We start from the raw sequence: 15,180 nt of genomic DNA on the forward strand, positions 1-15,180 counted from the left end.
TCGTTTGTCAGTTCTGGACGTTCTGTATAGACAGTGTAGAGGAAACGTAACCCAAACATGTTCTGGCTGTGCCAACTGGAAAGTTGGTGCACATGGAACAAGTGTACTACCACTGATTGATCACAACATTTCAGCTACATGCAAGATTTATAGCAAGACAAACCTCAGATGTTTTTGCTTTTACTGATGTTTGTTATGGCACATGTTCAGAGCTCTGCACAAAAATAGAGGCCTATACATTCTATTTGAATTTTCTCCAAATTTTACATCTGGCAAGATTTTGGCAGTATACTTACCTCAGATTAAATGTATGTCAATGCATGACTTTACTGGCTTATTTGTTAGATTGTTCGGTGTTTAACACTTTTCAGCATTATTTCCTTCAGTGCTACCTAATTATTTACATGTATCGCTGGTCTCAAGTATATGTCAATATACTTTCAGTATTGATTCACTGAATACCATGCCTCTTGATATCAGGCCTGGTGACTCACCCAGTAAAAGAACATGGACACCAGGCCAAGCAGTACTTGACCTTGATCAGATGGGGAGCAACTAAGTAAGGAATTAACAAAATTACCAGCATGACTTTCTCAAGCTCAACCAATCTCCAGATTTTGCGGTAAGCACCGTGTCAGATGCTACAATTTGGCCCGAGGCTGAAGGATGTACTATTACATTGTTAAATGGTTGTTTTCTCATCGGCCTTGTTAGGCTCAATGCCCGTCATACTGCCCTTGGCAGGCTGTATTGGGCTGTGTCCTTGGCAAATACAAGAGACTAAGGATCCATAACAAGGCCAATGTATAAAAAAGAACTACATTTAATGACTTTTTATATTTATCTCTTGTGTGTGTTCAATCAGGAAAACATGTTTAGACCTGAACATTAGTGCAATCGTGTAACATGCATGAAATTAGATTTTGACCACCTGATAAAACCACTTGTCAAGACCCTAGAAATATAGAACTGAACTTTATGCAAGTACCTGCTCCAGGGCAGCCAATACTGCAGCTCTGACTGTCCCAAGCACACTGGGAATGTCTGGGGCAGCCAGAAGTGTGTTAATTTTGGATTCATTTATTTATTTATTTGATTGGTGTATTACGCTGTACTCAAAAATATTTCACTTATACCACAGCTGCCAGCATTATGGTGGGAGAAAACAAGCAGATCCAAGGGAACCCACAACCATCTACAGGTTGATGGCAGACCTTCCACATGCAGCCTAAGAGCATACAGCATGAGTTTGAGTTGAACTCACAGAGACCACATTGATGGGAGGTTCCTGTGTGTTCATTTTAAGCCCAGTGTATTATCAGCATGGTACATAAAGACCACCATACAAGCTGCACATTTGACTTCATCTGACTTGAGCGCAAAAATAAAAACAGACATCACTTAATGATTTTCTGCTGATACTTCATTGTGTTTTGATCCTGCAAGGATTTTATCATTTATCAAACAAAAGACATTTTACAGTTTAAAAAGTAAAAGTTATGTTAAAAGGAAGCTGAACATGTATTAAATTATGGCTGTTTATGTCACTATTTTCATTCAACATTACAACACTATCAAATCATCGGCTATTGTTCTCTGTAACATATACAACAAAGGCTATGAGAAACAAGGCAGCTTGCAGATTAGTGCTTCAGTTCAAATGCCGGCATAAGTTTACTGGACATCTGATTCAAACAGGAAAAGTCAAGATGGCCAAAACCTGGGATTTTTCTTCCAAAGTCATCATTTCAGATTTAAAGGGTGCACATCATCAAAGCATGTGCATATCTGAGGGTAAATGGGTCGTGAAAATTATACACGTAAGACTAGTTTATCCAAACATAAAACATTATTAGGGGAATCATACATATTGATTAGAGCACAACCTGATGATTTTGATATTTTTGAAGAAAAAATGAAATATCGATTGGATGCCAAAATCTGTATTATAAAAAATAATATAAAAACATGTATCATCTAAGAATTAAGAGGTCTACATCTTCTTCAAAGCACATTCATCATGTCCATTAACTTTCTGAAGAGGTACTGAAAACTGAAAATTGTTTCAGATATGCTAAATGTATTGTAGTGGAAAATTAAAAGAAATTTCCAATGAACCATGTTTTGCTGACCATTCTATTGCCTTCCATCATTCCATTAAGTTTCACAGTATTGCCCTATTTCTTCTAAAATTTGGAACACATGGTCTGCTCATTTTAGCCAATATATATGTAATTCTAGCAGGAATATTCAGTTTTTTTCCTCACAGGGTTAGACCATCTAATGAACAACGTACTTATGTCTTTACTCTTTCAAAGCACTGGTGAAGAAATGTAATATTTCTACTTTCAAGACTACTAATATCTGTCCCAAATTTTAGAAGAATTAGGGTATACAGTTTACCATGTATAATTATGTCAGACATATATTTCTAAATGTTTTAATTCCTAGTTTTCATGATTTTCAAGAAAAAACAAAGTTGGCTGCAGAAAGCCACACATTGTTATGTCACCTAAATGTGCTTCTGACACTATTACCGATTAACAGATTACCATTAACTTATATATTTACATGTATTTAGATTCAGTTGAGCTGCATACATTAATGATTTCACCTTTGACATCTCTTTCATTCACAACAAAAAACATCCTGTCAAATCGGCATTTTATGTTCTGTCCGATGCTGTCTTCCCAAATGCATCTAAATGAGATTTGGACTTTTGAGTGTTTGATTGGAATGTTAACATTTCCAAAGTGCATGGCATTTGTAATTCTTACACATGAACATGAAACCAGAAAGCTGATATTTCAAACCTTTTTAAGGTTCTTCAGACCTGGGAATAAGCCAATGTTCAAATATATCTGTATCTCCTGCTTGCTTCAACGCATCACACAGATCTAGGCGAGTGAAAAAAATTACACGTACATTCTAACCGTTACAGTTCAGTTACATTGCATCTTTCATTCCTCTGTGATCAATAAATATAAAAATGCATACGAGCAGAACTCCACATTCATGCACTCCTTAAGCAAATGAGAAATATTAATTGTCATGTACACCATCTAAGCACACAATACTAAGCATCTATTCAGCTTGCATTAGTTGGAATCCAGGAAACAAGTCCAGTTTGGGATAATCTGGCAATGGTGCTTTACTTTTGTTTGTTCTTGACAGTGGTTTTATATTTGCTCTTGGTTTTGTTGATGTTTTCTTCGAGAGAAACTTTCCTGAGGTTGATGGTTGGGAATATGTCAAGTACCCACCGAGTCCATTGTAACCTTTCCTAACAGAGCAAGAGTAATCTATTCCTGCTTTCTTGCGGAATATGTTCATGGAGCCAATGGCAGCCAGGTTACTGATGTCCTGCATTTCGGCTTCATTCGTTTTGCAGGATTTTGGTCACCTGCACTGCTGATTTTTACATATTGCACATCATTTTCTTCACAGTGTCGTTTCATCTGCGTGTTAGGGACTCGGTCTGACTACCTCAGGTGTCAAGGCCAAATCTGTTGCTTGACCTTCAACATCAAAGTCCTGGTCAAGGTCAATGAAATTCTTGTCAATACCAGGTTTCTGTAAACTCACAAGGTGTTGACGGTATAATGTGCTCTTCCTTCACTGCACTGGCCAAGCTGGGGCTTTGTGTTTCAGCAGGACACAAACTGCCCTTTTTAAACGTCGCATTTTATGTTTCAAAATTTCTTTTTCTTTTTCGGCATGTTTCAAGTCATTTTCAGAATGCTTAAGCTGGTCTGTCAAACTGACAACATCTTTGCTTTTCTCACAAAGAGAGCGCTCCTTTGTTAACAGGTCCTTCCTACGTTTCTCCAATTCTTCTTTCAGTAATTTTTTTTCATTTTTTGCTTTCTCATATTCTCGTTTGACTATGGCGCAGTAGGTGGCTAGCTGTTTTAAGGGATCCTTCTCCATCCCCCATACTGCTGCAGCATGTCCTGAGCATCACTGTTACAACCTACAACATTGAGTAATACATCACAGTTTGACCTTGCATTTTTACTTCTTCCAAATCTTGCAACAGGAAACTTACTTACATTGTTATGCTTAAGATTTCAGCAACAATATGTATAGAGATGTTCTGACATTATCTATAATTTCAGTCTACGAGCATGCCTATTCAAAATTTAACAACCATGATTTCTGAAATAACTGCCATTTATTTGTATCGGTTCTCTCAGATACGTAAAAACTGTAACCACATCTTACATTCTCCATCTGTGGAATCATTAATGCTTTTTTAATATGGACAAACAACCCTGGAGAAAACAATCTCAACCACGGTACATGTATCATGTCAGGGGATTTGCATTCAAAATCTGAGCTGAATCCGTCCAGTTAAAACCGAGATTCTGTACAAAAATAAAAATCTAAACAAAAAACAAACCCAAGCAGGTTTCAACGACAACAAATTTTCATAAAATGTACATGTACCAAATTTGAGATTAAACCATCAAATTTGAAGGAAAACATCAAAATCGAGAATTGAAATCTTAACTGCACAAATGGATAAATCAACCCAAAACACAAAGCAATCAAATGCAACGCATCATGACGAGAGATTCAAATAGATGTACTAAATCTGAAATCAATCTATCAAATCTGAAAGAAAACATTGCACGGCAACAGAAAATTTCACTCACCGTCCAGAAGGCGTTTAATGTCATTCATCTCCACAAGTCTCTTCTTGACAGATTTATACTCTTCACGTTCAGCTTCCAAAGCACGTTGCTGGGACTCGTAAAACTTAAGCTGCTTTCGTAGACAGCTTGTTGATGTTTTCTCCTTGTTATAAACTTTCTCCAAAGCTTCTTTACTTTCCAGGATCTCCGAAATTCTCTCACTGAGCTCCTGCTTGCTTTCTTCTACTTCTACAATCCGCTTCTGTGCCTTGCGCAGATCCACTCTCATTTTATCCACTTCGTTAATCAATTTGGCAGGATTATCACGTTCTTCATTGTAGTCTTCTGCCTTATCAAAGTAAAGTTTTCTTATGATATGCTTGCGGTTTACTTGCTTTCTACAGTGTGGGCACGTGCTGGAGGTGGCCAGCCATTTCATCAGACACACTTCATGAAATGTGTGGCCACAGGCAACAGCAGATATATTGGAGTCATCGTCTTGGTCAAAGAGATCAGAGCAGATACAGCACTGAGCCTTCATATTTTCCTGAAACATAAAATCAAAACTAAGTGTCAGCAAATTCTTCGCACTGATTTTTTTGCTACTTGGTATTTTATAATTTTTATTATCTTTCATCATCAATGGTTAAAGAAGACTCTGAACACTTAATGTATGGCATTATATCTACAGTATACATGCCTAAAGGAGCAGTTATTCACTTGATGTATATACATCAATTCACACGTCAGTGGATTATACCCAATATGTCATTCCAATCTCACTTGGTTGAGAGGGGGAGGCAGAGACACCTGAATCTGTGAGTTTGAGTCTCAATTGAGCCAGTATTTCACTGGCAAGATGTGTAGGGAAGTGTCTGGAATATTATCTGGAATAACAGGCCAGTCGATGGTTATGCCTCCCAAATTACCTCTAGCCAATCGGAAAGCACATTAAAAGTACCTCTGTTCGAACAGTGACACATAGTCTGACATGCAGTGCTTGACAGTGCAGGTTACAACATAGGAAAAGATCAAACAAAACACGGAAAATTGTTTGAAATGTGCAACCCCGTCAAAATAAAAATGGACATACTATAGTCTGATTGTCAAGAACTTCTTGAACCTGTTTCACAGCAAAAGTGTGTGTACACTGCATGGCATTAGACCACTTTCAATGAGTTAGTATTCAGGCCGTTTAGTCTGCAGCCCATCATACTGGCAACAGTTACGTCCCCAATGACAATGGAAATGTCCTGAGCTGGGACATGTTGTTGCTGTAAAGTTACCATGACTGAACAAAGCTGGAAAGTGAATACAGTCTAAATTTGATGAAGCTCATCGACAGGATCAAATTTTAAACATGGACATTATTTATGGTTCACTTGTGGGTAATCATGATGCCAGGTATTGAAAGCAGTTTTCATTTCGTAAATATTCTTATTATAGATGGTTTCAGTTTTACAGTGGCCTGAAAACTCTGGTCAAATAACAAATCAAAATATAGCTGCTAAGGCAGCGATGCCAGGGTTCAAGCCGCTATTGCCTGCCTATACGGTGTCACTTCGGGTTACCTTAATGTTGTCCACGTATACATACAAAAACAACTGAATTGGAAAGCTTACATTCTTCGTAGTCATCAGGACATTGTAAGTACACTGTATAGCGTATATACATAGATGTGCCAAACAGAGAAAATTGACCTTTTCACAATATTTAATAGCGTGCATGTTCCCTCTTTTTACACACAGCTCAACAATTTTCAGCAACATAAAGTAAATGTATAGCCCTTTGCAATCAGTAATTTTTGTTTTTTTTATAACAGTTTTGTGTCACATGACCTGCAAACATGGGGAAATTGCGTTTTTTTGTGTGTTTTGATCGCAATTTGCGACAAAAATATACATCCAGAGCAAAAATAAGACCAAATTCGAGTCAGGAGGTCAAATTACGTCAGATGCATGTAAAGAATCACCAAATTCAAAATTTTCATTTTCCCATGACATCACATCACACGTATTGGTCAAGGCCTAATGTGCACAAATATTGCATGCTTTTTCTGTCCAAAATAGCCCTGTGGAACGCTTGTTATGTGTGCGAAATTTCAAGTCAATCCGAGTTTGCGTTTTGGAAAAATTGCTGTCAAATGTTTTTTCTTCAGCCCATAATGGCCGCCAGATCACATGACTCCGGTCACCCAACTTTTTACTCATAAGAGCACATCTCCAGGTCTATCACCTGCCTAAGTTTCACGCATTTCTGTTGAGACATTTTAGCTGTAGAAATTTTACAATTTTGAAAAATGAAAAAATGGCGATCTTTTTTTACATGTACTACTTCCGGTTTGCTGACATAACTTCTGACTGTGTAAAAGTTTTCTACTTGCCATGGGATGATGTTAGGCCTTAAGATTGCATCTCTAGCTTCAATGGTTATGGAGATACGTCCATTTGAAGTTTTGATGACGTCACTTCCGATTTTGCAAAAAATTACATATTCAGAATCAGCATCGAAAACTGCATCAGATAGGACTATTTGCTGGGCTTTTTCTTTGGAATTGTAGAAGTTATTAGCAAAAAACTTTTTTTGGGTCATAAGACATTTTCACCCAACAGCGAGCATCTACAATTTTCATTTCGTTCTCAAATTTAACAAGCCTAGGCTTTGTGCAACTTGAGTTTAAATTTCAGCTCGTTCGCATCAGGTTTTTTTAAGGTTTTTAAGATTTTTTAAGGTTTTGATTAAAATCCAAGATGGCTACCAAGTAACATGACAAAATCTGCCCAAAAGCTATGATACACAACTTCAAGTACTACAGACAAACTTGTTAAAATTTCATAAAATTCGTACTAATAGTTTTCTCTAGAAACGTAGGACAATTTTGGTGAGAATAATAATAAATTAAACTGCAAAGCAGTTCCAGCCTGAGGTCCACGTAGTCTGTTGTCGTAGATATCATTATACACTGTCGAATGGGAGACAATTTAACTGTATCTAGACACAAAATGACTTGGGAAAGTACAGTCCACGTCGTTTGTTGTCATGGATATCATTGCATACTGTCAAATGGAGGACAGCTTAACTACATCTAAATGGAAAACGGCTTGGGGAAGTACAGTCCACGTCGTTTGTTGTCGTGGATATCATTGTACACTGTTGAATGTGGGGCAACTTAACTATATCTAAACAGAAAATGGCTTGGAGAAGTACAGTCCACGTTGTTTATTGTCGTGGATATCATTGTATACTGTCAAATGGAGGACAGCTTAACTACATCTAAATGGAATACGGCTTGGGGAAGTACAGTCCACGTCGTTTGTTGTCGTGGATATCATTGTACACTGTTGAATGTGGGACAACTTAACTATATCTAAACAGATAACGGCTTGGGGATGACAGAGTAGCATGTCGTTTGTTGTCGTGGATATCATTGTACAATGGTGAATGGGGGACAAATTAACTATATCTAAATGGAAAATGGCTGGGGAAGTACAGTGCACGTTGTGTATTGTCGTGGATATCACTGTCGAATGTGGAACAACTTAACTATATCTAAACAGATAACGGCTTGGGGAAGTACAGTCCACGTCATTTGTTGTCGTGGATATCACTGTACACTGTTGAATGTGGGGCAACTTTACTATATCTAAACAGATAACGGCTTGGGGATGACAGAGTAGCATGTCGTTTGTTGTCGTGGATATCACTGTGCAATGGTGAATGGGGGACAAATTAACTATATCTAAATGGAAAATGGCTTGGGGAAGTACAGTCCACGTCATTTGTTGTCGTGGATATCACTGTACACTGTTGAATGTGGGGCAACTTTACTATATCTAAACAGATAACGGCTTGGGGATGACAGAGTAGCATGTCGTTTGTTGTCATGGATATCATTGTACAATGGTGAATGGGGGACAAATTAACTATATCTAAATAGAAAATGGCTTGGGGAAGTACAGTCCACGTTGTTTATTGTCGTGGATATCATTGTACACTGTTGAATGGGGACAACTTAACTATATCTAAATGGAAAACGGCTTGGGGAAGTACAGTCCACGTCGTTTGTTGTCGTGGATATCATTGTACACTGTTGAATGTGGGGCAACTTAACTGTATCTAAACAGAAAATGGCTTGGAGAAGTACAGTCCACGTCGTTTGTTGTCATGGATATCATTGTACACTGGTGAATGGGGGACAACTTAACTATATATAAATAGAAAATGGCTTGGGGAAGTACAGCCCACGTTGTTTATTGTCGTGGATATCATTGTACACTGTTGAATGGGGACAACTTAACTATATCTAAATAGAAAATGGCTTGGGGAAGTACAGTCCACGTCGTTTGTTGTTGTGGATATCATTGTACACTGTTGAATGGGGGACAACTTAACTATATCTAAATAGAAAATGGCTTGGGGAAGTACAGCCCACGTTGTTTATTGTCGTGGATATCATTGTACACTGTTGAATGGGGACAACTTAACTATATCTAAATGGAAAATGGCTTGGGGAAGTACAGTCCACGTCGTTTGTTGTTGTGGATATCATTGTACACTGGTGAATGGGGGACAACTTAACTATATCTAAACAGAAAATGGCTTGGAGAAGTACAGTCCACGTCGTTTGTTGTCATGGATATCATTGTACAATGGTGAATGGGGGACAACTTAACTATATCTAAATAGAAAATGGCTTGGAGAAGTACAGTCCACGTTGTTTATTGTCATGGATATCATTGTACACTGTTGAATGGGGGACAACTTAACTATATCTAAATAGAAAATGGCTTGGGGAAGTACAGTCCACGTTGTTTATTGTTGTGGATATCATTGTACACTGTTGAATGGGGGACAACTTAACTATATCTAAACAGAAAATGGCTTGGAGAAGTACAGTCCGCGTCGTTTGTTGTCATGGATATCATTGTACAATGGTGAATGGGGGACAACTTAACTATATCTAAATAGAAAATGGCTTGGAGAAGTACAGTCCACGTTGTTTATTGTCGTGGATATCATTGTACACTGTTGAATGAGGGACAACTTAACTATATCTAAATGGAAAACGGCTTGGGGAAATACAGTCCACGTTGTTTATTGTCGTGGATATCATTGTACACTGTTGAATGGGGGACAACTTAACTATATCTAAACAGAACATGGCTTGGAGAAGTACAGTCCACATCGTTTATTGTCGTGGATACCATTGTACACTGTCAAATGGGATATAACTTTATTATATGCCAAGTGTGCCTGAATGGCTTGAACCACTAATAACTTCAGGTACATGAATACAACATGTTTCAAAATGAAAACGCTGCCTGTCTATGCTCGAGGAATAAGCCACCTTCCGATTTCAGACATCTGCCAGTTGCAAGATCTCGCCGTACATGGGAGCTGGGTGCTAATTTTCATTTAACGGCCTATGCTTTAACATAGCAGTGGCATGTTTACTACAATAAATATCTTTTTCACTGAAATTGTACACCAGATACTGTATCCCATTTCCCAGAAACTATTCATAAAACATTGGAAAAACCGAAAAGTGCTAAGTAGGAAGTGTTACTTTGAAATGTTGTTAATTTATTGGTTGTGGAAAGCATCTGCAGCCTCAAACATCAAATCCCACTGTTCACAACTGGGTGCAAATTAGTTGAATGAAATTAAATTTTGAGGTCTATTTTCAACAATGTTTAATTTAATTCAACTAGGTGCTAATATTAGAAGTTGTAAAGACTATGTTTGTCAATGAGCCCTTTCCACTTTTCAAGCTGGGTAGAGTGAACTACACAGAACTGTGGGGAATTTTAAAGTTGAGGTTGCTATTTCATCATAGGGTGATGTCAGTTCATTGAAGAACCAGCTTTTCACATGCAGATATTTCATCTCCTCTCTTTATACTGGGATGACAGAGTATCATAGCCAGAGTAGCAGCCAACAGTAAAATGTACACCATTTCATGCCGAGTCCGATAAATCTTTTTTAAACAATCTCTGCAGTTCAAAGCAGGTGTTAACTGTGGCTGTTACTTCTCAGCTCGCCTGCAAACGCAACATCTCACAATTATTCCACTTGAAAGAATTGTTATTCCTGGAAGGCTGCCTTGTTTTGAAATGGATGGACATGTCATGAATAAGGAGCTGGTCTGGTGTACCATTACCGAGTGGAATATGCCTGGAAAGTTGCATGTCCTGGCGAGCTGAGCGGGAAAATCCAAGGTTAACACCTGTTTTGGACAGTAGACATTGTGTAGAAAGGACTTATATATCGGACATGATGTGAAATGGTCAGGTGTATGGTTGATTATAGGCTGCCGCTGCCGTTTGGACACTTGCCAACCCAGTACAAAGAAAGGAGTTGAAATGGCCACCTGGGACTACATTTCGCAATGAAGATCTAAGAAGGGCGCTCACTGACCTACCTGGGGATCAGCATGTCTTTAGCCTCAATGTGGCTATGTTAGTTATTCTACCAGCCCAGTCAAAAGCGAGTTGAAATAACCACTCTGGTCTAATCGGCGTGAAATGGCGTACGGTGTACCACTATGGTTATGATATTTCGCTACCTCATTACACACAGGAGAGTGAAATAACCACCTGAGGTAGGCCTACGGTTCCCACTTTTGTTGTTGTTGTTTATTATACCTCCACGCTCAAACCGACACGGCTTATTATTATTATAAGACTTACCTCACCCTCAGCCTTGTGTGGACTGAGATCCTTGCATTAGTTTTTCGTCTGAGTTTTTTCTTCTAAGTATGACATTTGGGCAACAATCTGACGTGTGGTACAACTTGTTACCCTCACAATTACTGATGAAATCCCCGCGCTCCTCGTCAACTAATACCAGACATGCGCAAAAGTAGCATACGGTGACATTTTGGGGAGCAGTCATTGCTTTCAATCCTTCATACAGCAATTACAGAATCTGTCTCGTAGGGAGTGAGATAGCTATCGAGCTATGTTTTATGCTACCAATATCAAGTTCAGCTTTCATTTGTATTTACTTTGTTAACAACAAATATATTAAATTTAGGTTTTAATGTATTGCTGGAGTACCAGATTAGCAGATACTCCCAAGACTCGCTCAGTGCTCTAACTTTGGCATGGCCTAAACCCCTTGACTCCATAGGCCTACCTTGAAAATGGTAATTCTTGTTAGTGCGCCAACGCGCTTTCCATAGCTTAGACACAGCGGTAAAACATGGTCTAAATAACCTGGGGGAATTAATACAAAACTGTGCTTCACAATATACACGTGTTGTGCACATTGTGTTATACGTCTTCTATGATTTCTGGTTATTATCAGCCGTACAGGACTTCGTACATCTTTGAATATGGTCCAGTGCTGTTCATTTTCCTGTGGGCCTACCTTCCCATGCAATCGTTCACCTCGTCATCTGCTAGGTGCTGCCTTGTTTCTAGTTAAATAACGCTAAAATGTTTTAATCACCATATCCTGGGGCATCCTGTTACCCCAGATTAATTAGAGACAGTCATGAAGCAGATCGCTGGGAAGCAGAGATTCTGGACGCTCTGCTTGTCCATATTTACTTACATGAGAATTATGCTTAATGTAAACCTTAAGAAACTTAAGTGAGGGCGCTTGATGGAATAACCTTGACACACTAGTATTTAGCCGGAGATGGCTATGACGTTATATCTGTTTGGCAAAAATTTTGTCCGGCGAAGGATGGTCCCAAACCAACGTCAGAGTTCGCTACATATACAAACCTGATGCGGTTGCCATGGCAGTTTATTGCGGCATTTGAGACAAAATTTTTCCAACAAACACGTTTCCACGGCCTTAATTTTGCGGACACTTATGACCCTTATATTTTTGTCTGTCGATCTATCAACAACAAAACGCCGGTCAATTATTTCCTAGGCTCTCAAAACTTTGCCGAACTTAACGCCAGAGTAATCTAGGACTACCCAGTATAGTTTATATACCATATGCAGGACCCTTCGGTATATTGCTGTGCAAGTAGGGATAATTTACATTGTCAAAATTTAAAACTATCCCTCTTGTAAAGTCTGTGAGAGAGTCTAATTCCGATATTGGATCTTGGACGTGTCAGTTTTTGCTAAGAGGCAAACTTTCACCAGGTTCCAGTTGTTTCTAGATACTTTTTTTATAAACAAGGGGTGTATTCGTGAATGTTTAGTGTACAGCAAACATTTGTGAATAATGAAAAAACCTATATATTACAGTTTCTGATTTTGTTGAATTGGCATTCTGTGCAGTGTTTCACTACTATGAGATCTTCAAGTACCTGGCTTAATCAACTTGGAAGATGTACATGTCTGTTGAGAAGACACGTGGATAACTGTAGTCTGAAACCTCATTGTAATCATTCAGGTAGAATGCTTGTAATAGAATGGTCCTGTTTTAACTTATGGACTAAAGAATCTAACGCATTGTTGACTAACGTATTGTTTTAAAACCTACTCTTCTCTTGGACAACCTTGCTCTTTTACGACCCCAACGTCTCTCAGTTTGCTTGGTCAGAAAATGCTACTCGAGGTCGACAAGGGTCTATGTCTGAAATGATAGGTATCCCTGTAGGGAGTGTTTAGGTACAACAATGATACCGGCTATACGCCTTATGCCCATTCTGTCACAGCGCTGTCAGTGGCCTGAATTCAAGTGTATTTTTTGTGTGGAGGACTTAATGTAGAGATTTCTTTCTGCTGAATGCAAGTTTGACTTGGCCATGTCCTTTAGTGCACTGATTGTAGATTGCAATATTATAATATTTCAGGATTACCTTCTGCTTTTTAATATTGTGTGTACAATTTTGGTATGTTGGATTGTGTAGACTATAAGCTCAAACAAATTCATTTGCATCTTTCTGCTTTATGGCTAGTGCTGAAAACGCGCTTGCAGAAGTATGGATGACTTGTTACACACAAGCAGCATGAAGATATAGTCATGTCAAGATTGCACACATTCTGACAGGAACAAAAATTCTGCATGTCTGATTGTGTGTTGTCAGTAAAGGGTCACAGAGTTCTTAGTTTAAACAGAGTTTGCTGCTGTACAAAGCTTCATATTCATGATCATTGCTGAGGATTTCAGATGAAAGTGAAAGGTTTGATATTTGGGAAAATATTGTTCCCGTATCCCTGGTAGAGCTGTAACTATACTCTACTTCACTAACACTATCAGGAATGACGTTGGAAGGTAATTAGTCCTGTGCTTCAAAGTAATCATCAGGTAGTTTAGAATGCTGAACGGCACATTTAGTTTGCTGATTATATTCCGAAGAAATATCAAGTCAACCATGTTCTGTCAATGATGGATTATTTAATTCTTTATGCCTACCATTTTTCACAATGTCTACTGCTCTTTACGCACACAGATGGTTTGCTAAGAACTTACACTAACTATACAAAAATCCATCACACTCATGATATTACACACGAGTATGTTCTTCATCTTTTAACAGACAAGCACCAGCTGAAGGCACTCTCTTGCCCCCCCACCCAACCTCCCTCACCCCTGCACCACACATATAAAAAGAGGCATTTGAAATTCTCAATGAATAATACTAACACTGGCTTTTCAGATACGCTGCTTAGCGAATGCAAGCATGAAAAATCGTTCATCAATAGGATAAGGACCAAATCTCAACATCATCGGTTTACAAAAATATACAAAGAAATAGCAAAAATGCTCCACTGCTTTCTGATACTTGGAAATCTTGTCTTAAGTACTTTGAATATCAAAACATGGACTAGGTCTGTATATTAGCTTCAAAAGGTAAATATACATGTAATTCAAAAATTATCACATGACAGAAAAAAGCAGACACCCTGATATTCAAGCTTTTCTTGTACAAACCCTTCAATATACAGTCTACACCCATCACACAGTTTTATGCTTTTATTTCTGCATTTATACCAACCATGAATCCAGTTCTCATTAAAGAAACATTCGCAGGAATCATGAGATATGGTTCAGAAATGGTCAATGAATACAAATACACAAGGATATCATGTGACAAAGTAACAATGAAAATGTGTACTGTCTGTCTCGTACTGGACACTGGCCATCTGTTCAAATCTGACTATAGGGATATGACACATTTAAAACAAAATGATACAATTTTCAATTCTATTGCCACATTAACTTATTAAAAAATGATGAAAGACACAAATGATTCACACATTCTTTGTCTCCACTGGTATATGTATGTCTGACATTTTGTCAGAAAACCTTTATTTAATCTCACCTCTTGAGTTATGTATATATATTATCATATCAGATATTTCAAACGGTCGCTGTCAGCTATATTCCTGGCCATTAAGAAATATACCACAATGTTTGTTTTCTCCACAAATTATTTACAAGCGACCACCACACTGTCATCTAAATTTCTATATATTTAACTGTTATACAAGGCATACATACGCTGTGTACTCACTATGTCTATTTCCTGTACCTTTCAGCTTGTTGTACTTAAGTAATTAAATCTGTTATAGGAATAGATGTTCCAGGTTTCATGTGGCATTAAACACAAGGCAATACTGGTACTACT

General features: G+C 38.1%; 1 protein-coding gene across 1 annotated transcript; it reads right to left on the reverse strand.

Moving 5' to 3' along the window:
* Positions 1-1,283: 1,283 nt before the first annotated feature.
* LOC135475436 (E3 ubiquitin-protein ligase TRAIP-like) lies at positions 1,284-11,463 on the reverse strand. The gene is given in 6 exon segments (XM_064755332.1): positions 1,284-3,374; positions 3,377-3,470; positions 3,472-3,932; positions 3,935-3,973; positions 4,659-5,184; positions 11,327-11,463. Coding segments are annotated over 5 exon segments (1,404 nt in total). The 5' UTR covers positions 5,179-5,184; positions 11,327-11,463; the 3' UTR covers positions 1,284-3,084.
* Between the last annotated feature and the right edge of the window lie 3,717 nt (positions 11,464-15,180).

Source organism: Liolophura sinensis, chromosome 9 (assembly GCF_032854445.1).
Source record: "Liolophura sinensis isolate JHLJ2023 chromosome 9, CUHK_Ljap_v2, whole genome shotgun sequence".
In the NCBI taxonomy this organism is placed as follows: domain Eukaryota; kingdom Metazoa; phylum Mollusca; class Polyplacophora; order Chitonida; family Chitonidae; genus Liolophura; species Liolophura sinensis.